This window comes from Magallana gigas, chromosome 5 (assembly GCF_963853765.1).
Source record: "Magallana gigas chromosome 5, xbMagGiga1.1, whole genome shotgun sequence".
NCBI lineage: Eukaryota > Metazoa > Mollusca > Bivalvia > Ostreida > Ostreidae > Magallana > Magallana gigas.
In genome coordinates, this window is record NC_088857.1 from 53496122 (window position 1) to 53511448 (window position 15327).

At 33.3% G+C, this 15327-nt stretch overlaps 2 protein-coding genes across 2 annotated transcripts in view; one reads left to right on the forward strand and one right to left on the reverse strand.

Moving 5' to 3' along the window:
* The window catches only part of LOC105343172 (zygotic DNA replication licensing factor mcm3), a 14163-nt gene extending 8246 nt beyond the window's left edge, over positions 1–5917 (forward strand). Inside the window, exons 10-20 of the mRNA XM_034480378.2 lie at positions 1467–1621; positions 1905–2113; positions 2389–2478; positions 2617–2701; positions 3008–3134; positions 3427–3580; positions 3821–3961; positions 4369–4484; positions 4689–4786; positions 4995–5109; positions 5398–5917. Coding sequence (XP_034336269.2) covers positions 1467–1621; positions 1905–2113; positions 2389–2478; positions 2617–2701; positions 3008–3134; positions 3427–3580; positions 3821–3961; positions 4369–4484; positions 4689–4786; positions 4995–5109; positions 5398–5596 — 1489 coding nt within the window. The 3' untranslated portion in view covers positions 5597–5917. The remainder of the gene's footprint in view (positions 1–1466; positions 1622–1904; positions 2114–2388; positions 2479–2616; positions 2702–3007; positions 3135–3426; positions 3581–3820; positions 3962–4368; positions 4485–4688; positions 4787–4994; positions 5110–5397) is intronic.
* A 399-nt stretch (positions 5918–6316) lies between these two features.
* Positions 6317–15307, reverse strand: LOC105343170 (uncharacterized). Its single transcript, XM_034480402.2, has 9 exons — positions 15117–15307; positions 13765–13875; positions 13299–13473; positions 12690–12833; positions 12488–12570; positions 11017–11124; positions 9295–9411; positions 7824–7876; positions 6317–6843 (listed from the first exon to the last, which is right to left on the reverse strand). The coding sequence occupies exons 1-9, from the start codon at positions 15210–15212 to the stop codon at positions 6828–6830; spliced, it is 903 nt and encodes a 300-aa protein (XP_034336293.2). The 5' UTR covers positions 15213–15307; the 3' UTR covers positions 6317–6827.
* Positions 15308–15327: the final 20 nt, after the last annotated feature.

A 15327-nucleotide genomic window follows, 5' to 3' on the forward strand; every position in this document is an offset into this window, starting at 1 on the left:
TATTTAATAAGAAAATTTTCAAAGTCTGTTCTTCCAGAAACCAACTTTAACAACTTATTGTATTGTAAACGTAACCTTTCTTCGTCATTATTACTCCTACTGTACATGTGATCCTTGACTGTGTTTGTGTACATTTGTATAAACTGATTTTGAACCTCAAATACCAGTGAACTGGTCTTGAGTGAATAAAAGAATTGAAAATCTTAGGCCATTCTTTTTTTTCCATTTTAAATGCTGAATAGGAAATACCAAGTTAAGAATCTTAAGTTGAATGTAATAAACTCATGTGAACAAAATATGACTCAAACCTAGGCGAACTGTGAGCTCTGTATCTTGCTTATAATTCTACGATTGACGCTGAAATTTTGGTTGAACATTAGAAATTCTATATGAATTAGAGTATGTTAAATACTTGTACAAACAAAATAAAGAATGGTCTTCTGTATATACCTACTCTCTGGGGCCCCCTCTTCATACAATAAATAATGTGAAATCTACATCAATTTTGATAGTTTTTCAGACATGGGTAAATAAAAACGACATCTTTACAACAGTTTCCATAGTTCTGACACATTTCTTTTGCGGGGATAAAGTAATTATTGCTATTCCTAAGAAGTTATCACATCGGAAAATTATCCTGGTTTGTACGCGAAGTAAATAACAGTCATTTAATTATAATGGAGAAGACAAATAAATTTTTTGAATGTTTTTAATTTGAGGAATTGAGCACATTGAGGTACAATTTTCTTTTTCACATCTACACATGTAGGATTTTTAAAATAAAAAACAATAACTATTATATATTCTTTTTAAAAATACAATAACTTGTAAGTAGTTGATGAAAAAAATGTACCTATCTGCTTTCATATATTTTGATCGCCTTACAAAGTGGGGGGGGGGGGGGGGGGGGGGGGGGCAGAACGAAAATATAGGGAATTGGAAGTTAACAACTTAACAGTGTACTCCTACCAAATGTTTAGTTTTATATCTTGCGTAGGATTTTCTTATTTTTGTAAAAAAAATAGTATTTCATGAAGGTACAATGTCAAAGATTACGTGTATGCAAAAATAAGTGTAAAATTCGAAATACTTTACAATATTTATTTTTTGTTATTCTACCGAGGGACCATACGGCACAATATCTTTTGAACGCCCATTGTTGCTCAGGTGAGCGATGTGGCCCCATGGGCCTCTTGTTTATTAATTGCATAAGGATTTTCTGATTAAGAGTTGTATGAATAGATGCTTTAGGCAAGTTTGTCAACATTAAAAGATGTTGTGTCTACTCTTTCAAATCCAATGATATTCATTCAAACCAATTAGTTTTCTTCTGATTATGAATTTGTACATTATATTTAACATTTGATGAACATCAGTGTGCTTGTGCTAATATTCATGTAAATGCCAGCATGTCATTGTTCCAATATATATACAACCCTGTTCAAATATTTTCCTTTCCTCTCCAGTGACATCAATGTGCTCCTTATTGGGGACCCATCTGTTGCCAAGTCTCAGATGCTGCGCTATGTTCTCCACACTGCACCACGTGCTGTTCCCACTACAGGACGTGGATCTTCAGGGGTGGGTCTGACTGCCGCAGTTACCACAGACCAGGAGACTGGTAAGCCTGCAATATTTTCTCTGCCATTTTGTCAAGGTCATGTACATGTATGTACTTGTTTTTGTATTTGACAATACTTCTTTGATTTCAATTTAAAAAAAATTTTTACATACAGATGAATGCACATATATTAATTGCATCATTTTTTGTTAACAAATGGAAAAAGATGCATTTAATTCAACTTGTTTAATTGAGTGGTGAAGATACTAGGCAAACTATCTATTCCCTATTTAAGCAGATGCATTTTGCTTAAATCTGAAACATCAAATTCTCTCTTCATCAGGTGAGAGACGGTTAGAGGCAGGTGCCATGGTGCTAGCTGACCGAGGCGTGGTCTGTATTGACGAGTTTGACAAAATGTCTGACATTGATCGCACAGCCATACACGAGGTGATGGAACAGGGGCGTGTCACAATCGCTAAGGCTGGGATCCACGCCAAGCTGAATGCTAGGTGTAGTGTCCTGGCCGCAGCCAATCCTGTCTATGGGAGGGTAAGGACCTCACAAGAAGCTTATTGGGGTTTTCTTGAAGAAATATTTCAGCTGTGATTTTTATTATTTGTTACTTTTTAATATTATAGGTTAGATGGATATTATTTAAACATCCTTATTCTGTCATAAATTCAATGGTATGAATTAATTGTATGTTATTTAAGATATATTAATGGTATTGACTTTGATAGCTGCAGCAACAGTACAATTAACACCTGCAGATCCTTTTCCTGGTTAGTCAGTGCTTGTAATTTAACATCCCCTCTCTATTACAGTATGACCAGTACAAGACGCCAATGGAGAACATTGGATTACAAGACTCTCTCCTGTCTCGTTTTGATCTTCTCTTCATCGTTCTGGACAAGGTAAGTTATTGGAAAGCACAAAGGAAAAAAATAACATTTACATTTCTTGGTATCAATGGTCAACTTAATAGAAAATATTCAAATAGCAGCCAGGATAATTTCTAATAAGAAAAGAATTTTTTAACTTGTTCATCACAGATGGACCCAGAACATGACCGCATGGTATCTGACCATGTGCTGAGGATGCATCAATACCGGGCCCCAGGAGAGCAGGACGGGGAAGGTACAGTTATAATGACATGTTGTGGGATTGAAGATTTTTATGATATAAATGAGTATTTTGTTATTTTGGTTGAAGTATTTTTAATTGCCACCAAAGATAACTCTTTAACTATTCCATTGTTAGGATGTTAATCATTTATATTCGTATGAAGCATCCATTCTTTCCAGGAATTTTTGGAAATGGGATATAAATGCTTTCTTTATAAATCTACCTTCAATTCATTTAGATAGACTCTATTTACAGTCAGTTTTACCTGTGTTTTGCAGTTCTACCTTTAACATTTTGGGATTCTCTTGTGTATTGCAGTTCTACCTTTTGGGAGCAATGTGGAGATCCTGGCTACATCAGACCCAAATGAAGAGCGAGAAGACACAGAAACTCAGATCTACGAAAAACACAACAAGACTCTACATGGTCCTAACAGAGGCAAAAAGTAAGTCATTTCTTTGTTAATTAACACATGTACCCATTAATCAGAAGAACTGTTGGTAGTTTTTCAGATAGTTCATGTCCAGAGGGATTTTACATGGAATACAAATTGTGTAGACCTGCTTGAATAAATACACTATTTATATATGTATAGGTTGTCATGTAACATTTGTAACACATTTATTTTCAAGAATAACAGCTTTGAATAAACCCTGAAACATACATGTACATGATGTGTACATCAGTGTCTTTAAAGATATGTATCTTACGTTTGAAATTAAATTCTGTCTTCGCAGTTTTAAGATAGTCAGCATGCAGTTCATGAGGAAATATATCCATGTGGCAAAGGCGCTGAAGCCGAGCCTGACCAGAGAGGCTGCGGAGTACATAGCAGAGGAGTACGCCAAGTTACGCAGTCAGGACAACATGCAAAATGACAACATTGCAAGGGTAATCAATTTATACTTCATCACAATTTCCTGCCAGTCAGGTTCTATGTGTACATGTATGTTAAACCTGAATGTTGGGAAATTAGTTAACCTTCGATACCTGTTCATTGACCCATTGGTACCCGAGATATTTTCCAATGACATCAATGAATTTGACCACGATTCCACATCATTTTACCTGTAGATTGTAAATAGATGTGCATGGTTGTATATCTTTCATCATTTTGTTCGATTCTTGTAGACAACACCTGTGACAGCCCGTACCTTGGAGACCATGATCCGTCTCTCCACAGCCCATGCAAAATGTCGACTCTCAAAGTCTGTCAACATGGAGGATGCCCAAGCAGCCATTGAACTCATCCAGTTTGCATACTTCAAAAAGGTACGGGCATTAAAATCACATTGACTTTGCATTCCACCATGATTTGTTGCCTAGCTCAAAGATTAAATTTCATTTTAATTGGTTAATATTTTGACTGAAAATTTGGAATCATTTTACATACTACACTATTAATAGTCATTTTACTATATACTTGTATGTAAACTGTTGGTTTTGAACTGTGACTCTTTAAATTCCTACTCCACAAATTATGGCAATTTTCCTTAATTTAAACGAATTTGAGGATATCATAAATCCTTCTAGACCAATTGGTGATAGTAGCTGTGATTTGTCACAGATGAAATAATCTGAAGAGAATGTTGAAATTTATGATTCCACCAGTGAAGAACTGCCTATATTAGATTATTTTTAAATTCAATCAATAAGAAAGATCTCTCTGGCTTCTGTAGGTCTTGGAGAAGAAGAAAAAGAGACGACATAATTCAGAGGGAGACACAGAAGGAGAGAGTAGTCAAGATGAGGCCCAAGATGAGCCAGATGGAGAAGTTCCCAAGAGGAAGAAACAGTAAGACATTAACTCGAACATTCCTATTAATTCAGACATTCCTCAAATAATTCAAATATTCATCTTAACTTGGACATTCCTTGTTACTTGGACATTTATCTCAGAATCCTGTGAGGAGTTGTCAATTGATAGATTGCACCAAGTCAGTAATCATGGTTATTAATTCAAATGTAAACAAAAAAAATTTGTTGGATTTTTTTCCAGAAAGAGAACTGCCGCAGAGAAGCAAGTGCCAAGGAAGGAAGGAGAGGATGGGTATGATCCGTACGACTTTGACGAGAGCGAGGCTACGGCCAGTGAAGGTAAGGAGGACTCTACAGACCAAAACAATGAGCCAGTGCTAGGTCAAGCATTTTAATTATGGGGAAAATATATATTTTCTTCAATATTTGATAAACTTATAATTTTCACATTAATTTGAAGAAACTTGGAAATTGGTAGTCTGGTGGAAGAATTGTAATTCTATCAGCTGCACACCAAACTTTAACATACATCATTTTTTTTTCTCAGACGAGTCACAACCAAAGAGACAGTCCAGACAAAAGAAAGGAAAAGCTTCTACCCAGGAGTCAATGGACACGGATTCCCCTGCACCCAAGACAGGAGTAGCTATTGATGAAACAAAGTAAGTGTCTTGAGAAACTCCTCACAAAAGCATTTGTAGATAGTAAATTTTCTTAAGCAAATTGCTTTAAACAATTTGAATATGTTGCAAATTTTCTTAAGCAAATTGCTTTAAACATTTGAATATCTGTTGCAAATTTTCTTAAGCAAATTGCTTTAAACATTTGAATATCTGTTGCAAATTTTCTTTAGCAAATTGCTTTAAACATTTGAATATCTGTTGCATGTGTAAGAAACACTGATCAGCACATACAAGGATATTTAAGTTTATATACAATTTTTATTTTAGGATGAAAAACTTCAGAACATCGCTGTTTAATCTCTTCAAGTCAGAGCATGCCCAATCAGTTTCACTTGACAAAGTCAAAGGTCAAATCTCTAAAGACTATGGAGATCAGTACTCCGAGGATGAAATATTTGAAGCCATCAACAAAATGATGGAGGCCAACCAAGTGATGCTGGCAGATGATGTTGTGTTCTTAATCTGATCCAAGTGTTGTCGAGAACAGGATGATCAAATATTGTACTGTCTGGACTTGCACTGTGCTACCAACATATGACTGCATATTGAGTACTTACTCAAGTGGACTTTCTGACAATAAACTATGATTTAAACAGTATGTAAATTTGATTACAGATACAAACTCAAAATGCATTATTTGGTGTTGAGCTGGAAGTCGGAACTTTGGATGGGATTACAAAATCTTGCTGTACAAAATAAATGCTCGGTTTGTAATATTTATAGCAGATTAACTAATGTCCTTCATTTGTATAAAAGATATAAATTATTAAAGAAAAATTTTCATGTATTTGAGATTTTTTCCTCATTTTATTTCATATGTAGTGCATGTAGAACACATTTAAAAAATTATAATAATGGTGTGCAGTGACAAGTTTTCCATCATCTAATTTTAACAAAATTTAACAAATTTACATTACATTCATGAATACACTTTCATTAATGGACAGGTCAGAAGTTGCATTAGCAGATGTAATTGCTATCAATGACAGTGTGGTGGGATCACAACAAATCAAACTATGCCAAGTCTTGTTCATACTCTGCCTGTCAGGCATATATACAATAGCATGGCATTTCAGGTGGCATGTTTGTGGATAAATGTACAAAAATGTTACTGTATATCCTATTTTAAAATTTGCGAAGTAAAAAAGGAGATGAGCATACAGTTTTATAAAAATGGCGAGTGAAGCAGTTTGCTCATAACAAAAACTGTAGTCATCATTACAGAGCCAATATAGTTGAGATGTTTATCCAGCAGTCCCCTATGGTCAGTGATGTACACAGGCACTTGTTATAAAACAAAATATAGTTTTCATTTCACTTCAAAGCCATAATAGAAGAGCCATTGGACTTCAATGGATTTAAAATTGTTGATGACCATTAAACTTGCACAAACATGTTATTTACATAATGCACTGATAGCCTGTGAAACATGTTGAAACATCATAAGCCTACATGTAATGTGTATATGACAGAACATTTCACATACATACTGGATGCTACATGTACATAGCCACAATTCTGTCTATATGTCTATTTATGTCGAAACTTCCCTAATATAATCATCATTGTCTCTTTTACACAAAGTCAAACATCAAGAGAAGTTTCTATTGGAATATTTTGGAACAACCTTGTGGAGGTTCATAGATGAATTTCACAATTGCCTTGGTGGGATCAGCATCAATATTCTAATTTAACTCTCATTTCATCCTGAGTCTGCAATTAAAAAGAAAATTATTACTTGTCTAAGTTTCAAGAGACTTGAACTACAAAACACATATATTTAAAAATTATTAAGTCTGGTGGAAAAGAATTACAATGAATCATGATTGGACACAAGTTTTTTTTACAAAGCAATAGAGTGATAAAATGGATGTTCTAATCAAATACAAGTACTTTTGCCTGAACTATCTAAAGTAAAAGGGTTCAGGGTTAAGATGCCATAAATTGAAATGACTTAATCCCATAGTGTATTGTGTGTAAATAATGGAGAAGCAAGACACGTAAGGACCTTGAGGATGCCCTGTATCAATGATACAATCCTACAAGGGATTCACAGCCAGTGGCAGTTCAGAATTCTCGCCACCAAGCAAGGTACATGCATTTCTATTAGTAAAATGTAAAGGAGAGATATTTCCTAAAAATCACAATACATGTGAGAACAGTACAGGAAGGTAATTGTTGTCAAGAGAAAAATCAAAGGACAACTTCTTTGCTGAAATGCCACTGTTAATAGCTATAAGTCTTAACATAGCCCTCAAAAGCTAAAAATCTTTTATTGTATCACATTAAAATTTTTATATGCATAATATTCCTCTCCACCCATGAATTGCATTTTGACAGTGATAAATTATCCAAGACAAATAACTCTTCTCGCAGACAAACAATAAATGATTCTGATTCTGCTGCATGAATGTGTGGATAGATGCAATAGTTTCTCACTAAGAAACAAGAGGAATAACTCTTCTCGCAGACAAACAATAAATGACTCTGATTCTGCTGCATGAATGTGTGGATAGATGCAATAGTTTCTCACTAAGAAACAATTATAATGTGTGAATAGATGCAATAGTTTCTCACTAAGAAACAATTATAATGTGTGGATAGATGCAATAGTTTCTCACTAAGAAACAATTACCGGTATAATGTGTGGATAGATGCAATAGTTTCTCACTAAAAAACAATTATACATGTACCTTTGTACTACTGATCTTGCAAAAAACATTGGGACCATATAGGACTGGAGGCTCTGAAAGAAATACATAAAGTTATGCATTTGTTTTAAACAACAAAAGTATATGAACAACAAACACCAATTATACCCCCATTTGTTGTAAGAAGTATACCGTACATAAATAATGGTATTAACCAGATACTGACTTAACACCTATGAATCGTATGGTTCTTGGTAATAAACAATACAACCTCAGTCAGACTGACAAGGTAACTGCAGTACTGCTCTTTTGCAGGGCAAAGTTTTAATTGCTAAGGTTCATTAAATGATACAAATAAATCTATTACTGTTATGTTCATATTTACTGTCTCATAATTACCAAACTCTGTTATATTTACTAAACTAAGTGATATTTAATTAATAATAATATGGCTAAGTAATATTTAGTTATGAATGCATACTTTGTTTCTATCAAACTTGTTTTGGAGTAGAAAAGCAGAATTTCATAGAGTTTTTGTTTTTTTTTAATATACCCACTTACCAATACCAGTACAATTTTCTTCATCTTTTAAAAAAAGCTTTTAATCTTTAAATGCTTACAAACATTACACTATCTTGTATATGTACAAGTAGTTGTAGATCTGAAGCTTCACATGAAAATAATTTGACTGGTTGTGTAATTTCCTTGCATGCAAAAAACTTGAAAATGACAACACAACATAACATGCATTTGTTTACATCAGTGATCCGCACATGATGAATTTAAAATGCATGTACCAATACATGCATATTTTTCACTTTCTGAGGTTGGTGAGGGTGTTTAAAAGACAGTCTGAGGCAAACATAGAGAAAAGTTCAGTAGTAAAATGTCTAAACAGTTATCTTATATCAAATATTTCCACAGAAGTCTGAGTTACAAGCTAAATATTTTATCCCAAGTTATTTGCAAGTTGTTTGTTAGTGAGGCACTATAGATTTTTAGCTGTCATCCTGAATTTTCTCGTAGAGCTACAGACCTGCAGCTATAATGAATACAGGGCTGCGTTCAAGATCGTAGCTGCTAGCCTAGCCACTAGGTCATTGATATCTAGGTCTATTGAAAGGACTGCTAGGTCTCAGATTTGAAGTTGGAAATATTCAACTAAAGACTAATTACATCGACCTAATTTGTTAATTTCAAGCGGAAATATACATGTTAAAATTCATTATAACTTAAAGGATGAACAAAATATCAATAAGTAAATAGATTTAATGTTTGTTACAAAGTGGTAACTAAGGTGGCCATATTGAATTTGATGCTTAGCATGAAATATTTAGGCTACGAATATCTATGTAGCAGCTAGGCTAGCTTTCCATTTAACTACGTAGCCCTACGTAGCAGCTACGATCTTGAACGCAGCCCAGGTGTTGATGGGTCAATCAATGCCAGGTGACTTGACCTGGAAAATGTGTACATACACCTATAAGATATTTAATAGGAGCTTGATACTTACTATCGGAAGGAGAGCTACAAATAGCGCAGGATACAGTGAAAAGAAAAGTGGGGCCCACCAGTAAACATTTCCTGTGGCGGCTATTCTGGGAGAGAGAAGCATTGAGGTCCACATCATCTAAAACAACAAATTTGGCTGGTTATGACACCAACAAGCATATAAAGTACAATCCTAAACACAGATACCTAGATTTTATTGAACACATAAAATAAATTAATGCTTGGTAATTGCTAGGTACATGTATATAGGCCGGCAAATCCTAGACAAGCAATGCTTTTTTTGTGTTTAAAAAGGAAAATTATTGTTTAACCTCAATAATCATTGCGTTAAAATGCAATTTTTTTAATTTAAATGCTAAGGATGTACTTTGTTTTTAAGGTGGCTCACTACACTGTGAAATATTTCCACAAATCAGCAGAAAATTACTTGATTATGATAGATATCATAATGGATAAGAATTATTTAAGTTTAATAGGCCCAAAAATATGCAATTTTGGATGAAAAATTACATTTTCAAAAATTTAATTCAGTTAACATGAACAAAAGCTCCAGGCGGATTCGAACTCGTGATCTGCGGTTCAGAAGCCCAATACTTTAACCACTGAGCTACAACCCAAATGAACCATATAAACAGTTTAACAAAACATTTAAATCACCATCTTGTGATGTAGTGTCTTAAAAAGTATAAGTGTGGGTGTAGTGAGGTACCTTAAAGGTAATCATCTTCGCATTTTAAAACGCAAAGTACTTTGCTTACTAATTCAATCTTTTTCATTTATACCAAAATACTATGCAAATGCAAATGGTTGCATTTATAAACAAGAATTGCATTTACTCCAAAAAACATTTTCTGTTTAACTGGCCTTAATGAGTTTCCTTTACCAGTTAATACATGTATAATGATTATTGTAATCTGAAACAATACAGACCAGCAAACATTCTTTTAGCTGCAAAACTTAAGCTCCACAGGAAACTCAGTCAGGTTGACAGACTGTGGAACTACAATTCCACCTACACAAAAAAAATGTAACATTATTGCACACAAAAATTTGCGTGGATTTTTTGGTCTTATTAAACTAATTTAGCAATATATTCTGGAAAATTTTAAAGCCAAAAGATTTCAGAGACATTTTACTAAAGATGTCATTACTTAACTTGCCTCTGAATATCTTTTATACACCCTCACCAGCCCAGTACAATGAAACAACATACTTCATTTCCCGACGTCGGTTAGGGTGTTTAGGAAAACATTTGAGGCAAGTAAAATGGTTAATCAGTAGTAACATATCTCATGAATTTTTTGGTATGAAAATAATTACAGAATATAATCCTAAATTACTGTAGAAGCACAAATTTTTGTTGGGTCAAAATTTCATTGTTTTAAAACCAAATACAATTTCGTTGACATTTAATTTCGTGATATCGTTATCTCTTGTATTCATTATTACTTGGGTTAAAAATTCATCATGGATTTAATTTTGTTGATTTATACTGCCCACGAAAATAACGAAATTAAATCCTCAACGAATATTTCTGCCTCTACAGTAGTTTAATAAGCTCAAAAACCATGCCCAACTTTTTAGGCGCAATAAATGTACAAATTTTTGGATGGATGGAACTGTAGCTCCACGGTCTGTCAACCTGAATTTCCTGTGGAGCTACAGTTCTGCAGCAAACATTTTTTTCCTAATAAAATTGTAATTGAGAGCTAAAAAGACTTACAATTAAAAGAAAACCTGACCATTCCCAACTCACTGTAGAGAAATAATCTAATCCCAGTAGACTGATGATTGATTGGTAACTCTCACAAAAAACCAAGAGAGCAGCAATCTACAATAACAAATATTGGAATTATCATTAGCCTATATAGCAACACATAAAAACCACTGCAACATCTTTACCGTATTATCCCTAGTAAATAAGTTCCCCTTGGCAGTTAGAAAATTGCAGAGAGGGGTGGTTTTTTGAATACAAATCTTCTCTGCGATATATTCTTACCTGTACTTCAAGAGTGCTTGAAAAAAATATCTACTGGTAGATTCAGAAAACTCCTTAGTGATTGTTATACTTTCCTTCACTAAGATAATATATAGTAACAATATAACAATAAGAAAGTCCACTCATGTCACATTAATTTATTTCCATGAAAAAAGAAATATTAATTTGTTTATATGAGAATTGTTATACCGAGTATTTGTTCTGTACTTATACTTTTTTTTATCAGAGTATAAATTATTAATTTGTTTATTAGAATTTTCTTGGGGGGGGGGGGGGGGTTTCAGTGAAAGGACATTTAAATATACTGTATAAATAATTGCACTAATTTATCTAATACAGTTGGGTTTTTTTAATGTTTGATACATCAAGCATTACAGCATTCCCTGCATCATTGGATGTGCTTCATATTTTTGTCTTCCATCAACTCATTTTAATAAAAGGAGAAAATGTATTTTCTGGAACTCTCAGAATCAAATTCCTATATACAATCAAGCACAATAATTTTGCAATATCAGTGTACAAAATTATAATGTCTATTATTTACATGTAATACATGTATTTATAAAAAGTTTGCATGTTTGCCATATTTTGTTGAATTATTTTAAGTATGATTTATTTTCAACCAGCCTTTTAATAACGTACATCAATTTTAATTCACAATGAAATCTTTAAATTTAAAAAAAATCCCTTTTTTCTCCATTCAAGAGATATTTGAAAAACTGGCCTAAAACTTAGTAGATAACGTTAACTTTTTTGTGATCCAAGTACTCTATACATTCTATAATGTTTGACAAAACAAATACATTTGTCGAATTTTCATGCCTTAATTTTTGTGACACTATTCAATTGGAGATGAATTATTTTCATGCCTTAATTTATTATGACACAATTTAGCTGGAAAAGAAATCTTCATTTGATATTTAGATGTTTAGCATGTACTTATCGTGGGCCTTTATAGTCTTTATTTCAACTTGTGCGTGCATGGTTTTTTTATTACTTTACTTCTAGTAAAACATAATGTCAAAACCACAGTGAAATGATTAAAAATATTTCTTTTGATTTGAGATAGGAAATTAACTTGTACGCTTTCATTGAATTATAACAAGACAAAAATGAATTACTCCCCATAGAAAGGACAGAATATGTAACGGTTCATGCAGGGCCCTGTAATCCTAATGGACACACTTCTACTAACCTCAACTAAATTCTGTGCTAATGTAAACCGAAAAGCATCTTTAGGACCATGATTAAAAATGCTGTTGTTTAATTTCACCAAATCTGCAAGTAAAACACAAAATTTATTGGTGAGATTATCTAAACTGAAGTGCCGAAATACAATTAATATAACAAAAATATTGATATATAAAAGTTTCATCCATACATTTAAGTTACGGTACCTGTCGTTACACCTCCTTTTTTCTTTTTTATTGCTGTTAAATTAACACTCCTTTTCATTGTTGATAAAACAAAAAATTTTCTTTTCTGCAATTTACTAAGTGCCAACGTTGCTGGTATGATTGCTAATCTTAATAAAACAGAACCTGAAAAATATGAAAAATGGTTTTATTTACAATAAATTTTTGTCACAATTGCATGTTTGTTATCATTTTAATTTCAAGTACTGGACTAATACAGGGCATGTTCTAAAAAGACTTCCAAAATCTACAAACAGTCTCACACTGCTTGGTTTTTCTTGTTCAGATGAGTAATCCATGCTGTATTCCGATAGATTCCTTCACAAAAGTTCACTGTCAGAAAATGCATGCGAGACTGACCGTGGGTTTCTGATAATGTACTTGCAGGTATATCAACTGGCAATTTATATATTCATTTACCTGGTTAGTTTATGATGTTAACCATTCCTGTACAGTACATGTACATGTACTCAGTAAATGTAATTGTACCATCCCTGGAATTTACTATTGAGCTTACTGAAGGTCATCTTAAATTCTAAACTGTTTTCTCTCTTATAGAAAATATATTCTCCAAATACATGTAATACTTACTTAAAAATATTGAAATCTGCCAGTTTATGTCTAGGGATTCATGCAAGGTTTCTAGAAGATATATGTAAGCTCCCTTGGGAGTAAATGTACATAGTTCAAGGTCTGATGGCAATATTTCCTCTCCATTCTCCAATAACTCCAGAATATTTTTATCTTTGTGGCTTGAATGAAAACTCTGTAGTAAAGAAACAGATGATTATAAAATGCTGAGTGAGTGCCTGAAATAATACCCATGCAATTTGCTTCAGAGAGATGTGATGTTGCCATTTGCGAAAAAAAAATTAATTAATAAATACCAGTTAATAAAACTGAACAGCAGTAAAATTTCCTCAAGCATGGGTAATCATATATTGTAGTCAACCATCAAAGAAACTCTGGGAACCTGAATAAGAAGCTGATTTTTACAGAGAGATGCTTGATGTCTATGCTACATCAATATCTTGTTTGTATATCAAATTATACTTACATGGAATGAGGTTGAAAAGGGTTGACTGGCACCACACAGCCAGGGGAGTCTGGTCCCTCCATGTGTGTTAAAAACGCTAGTCAAGGACTTTTCTGGCAAGTATCTGTGTTTCTAAAATCATCAAGTCTCACCATAACACAACTACACAGAATGCGAGGACAGAATTTTGGATTACATATGCACATTTTCAAAACTAAAATGTTTCTAAAACTTCCACATCTGTTTCAGATAAGGGATAGAGGTTGATATTTTACCATTTAAGTCCTCATAAGCTGTGCTTTGGCAAATGACTTTGAAACTTGTAAAAGTGATACAACATTGAAATGTAAATTGTGTTTTAGCAAAGGACTTTGAAACTAAGCCCACCAAGTATAAAATACCCAATTGTGAAAATGATACAACTTTGAAATGACTTCAAATAATTGTTTTGTACAGTTTTATATTTTTTGCTCTTTTTTCATCAACAAGAAACCTGAAACTATTGATTTAGCTATAAAGCTTGAATTATCTACTTAGAATAACCGCCATTTGTTAATACGTATACACTCTTCTTAAAAGTGCAGGTATAAAAAGTCACACTTTAGTGCATTGGTAGTTTTTAACTTTGAACCTGTAAAGCAATGCTAGTAAAGATCCCTATCAAATTACATCTCAGAGGCTTCAGCATGTTCAGATACTTTAATCTTTAAAGTGACAAATTGATTCATGACCCCATATTTACTTCTTGAAATATAAAATGAGGCCAATTCTGGTAAACAAGACTGATTGGTAATAATTTTGCACAATGTGAGGAAATCATACATGTACTTAATATCCATACCTCAAATAGTACACAGTGTAGTGAGCAGTTACCCCATAACGTGGTGTACATTTACACTATCATCAGAGATGGTAAATTAAGGTAATTGGTACATCGGTAAATTAAGTATGATTAATTTTCATGTGAATGAAAAAAAGTTCAAGGAGTTGGCCCATGATTAGAAAGCGCAAGCGTATGTGAGTCTGACCATGTATTTCCGATGATGCAGTTACCAAAACAATGGAAATATACCTTTGCTTAAAAGTGTTAAAAAGCTGCAATGTTCAAAATATCCTTGAAGTGGGTTCCTTTTAACAGTTCAGCTAGACTAATTGCAGTTATGATGGTTATATGAGTAGTCACAAACTTGCAAAATTTGTCTATTTCTGAATTTTGGTGAAAATGTGAAAGATTGAAAATACATAGTAATTAACAAAGCGTTATAGCTAAATCAAGATATTACACTGGACCTGGTTACACTTAACACAATTTCATTCTTACGTTCGAATTTACTCTGTTATTATTGCATATGAATTACTGTTATTAGTCTCACGTGAAAATGAATAGTTGAGAGATTCCGCCTACAAAAGGTCTGAGACAACTTAAGGAATTCGCTTAATATTCTCGTCTGCATCTTGACAAATGTCATAAAAAAATGGTTATCAAACGGCCGCGACACATGTTGACTGAGGATTATGGTAAAGTTGGTGCGATAAATCGTAGCCCCTCGGTTATTACCCACTCCGGTAAAGTAGAGGTGTAAC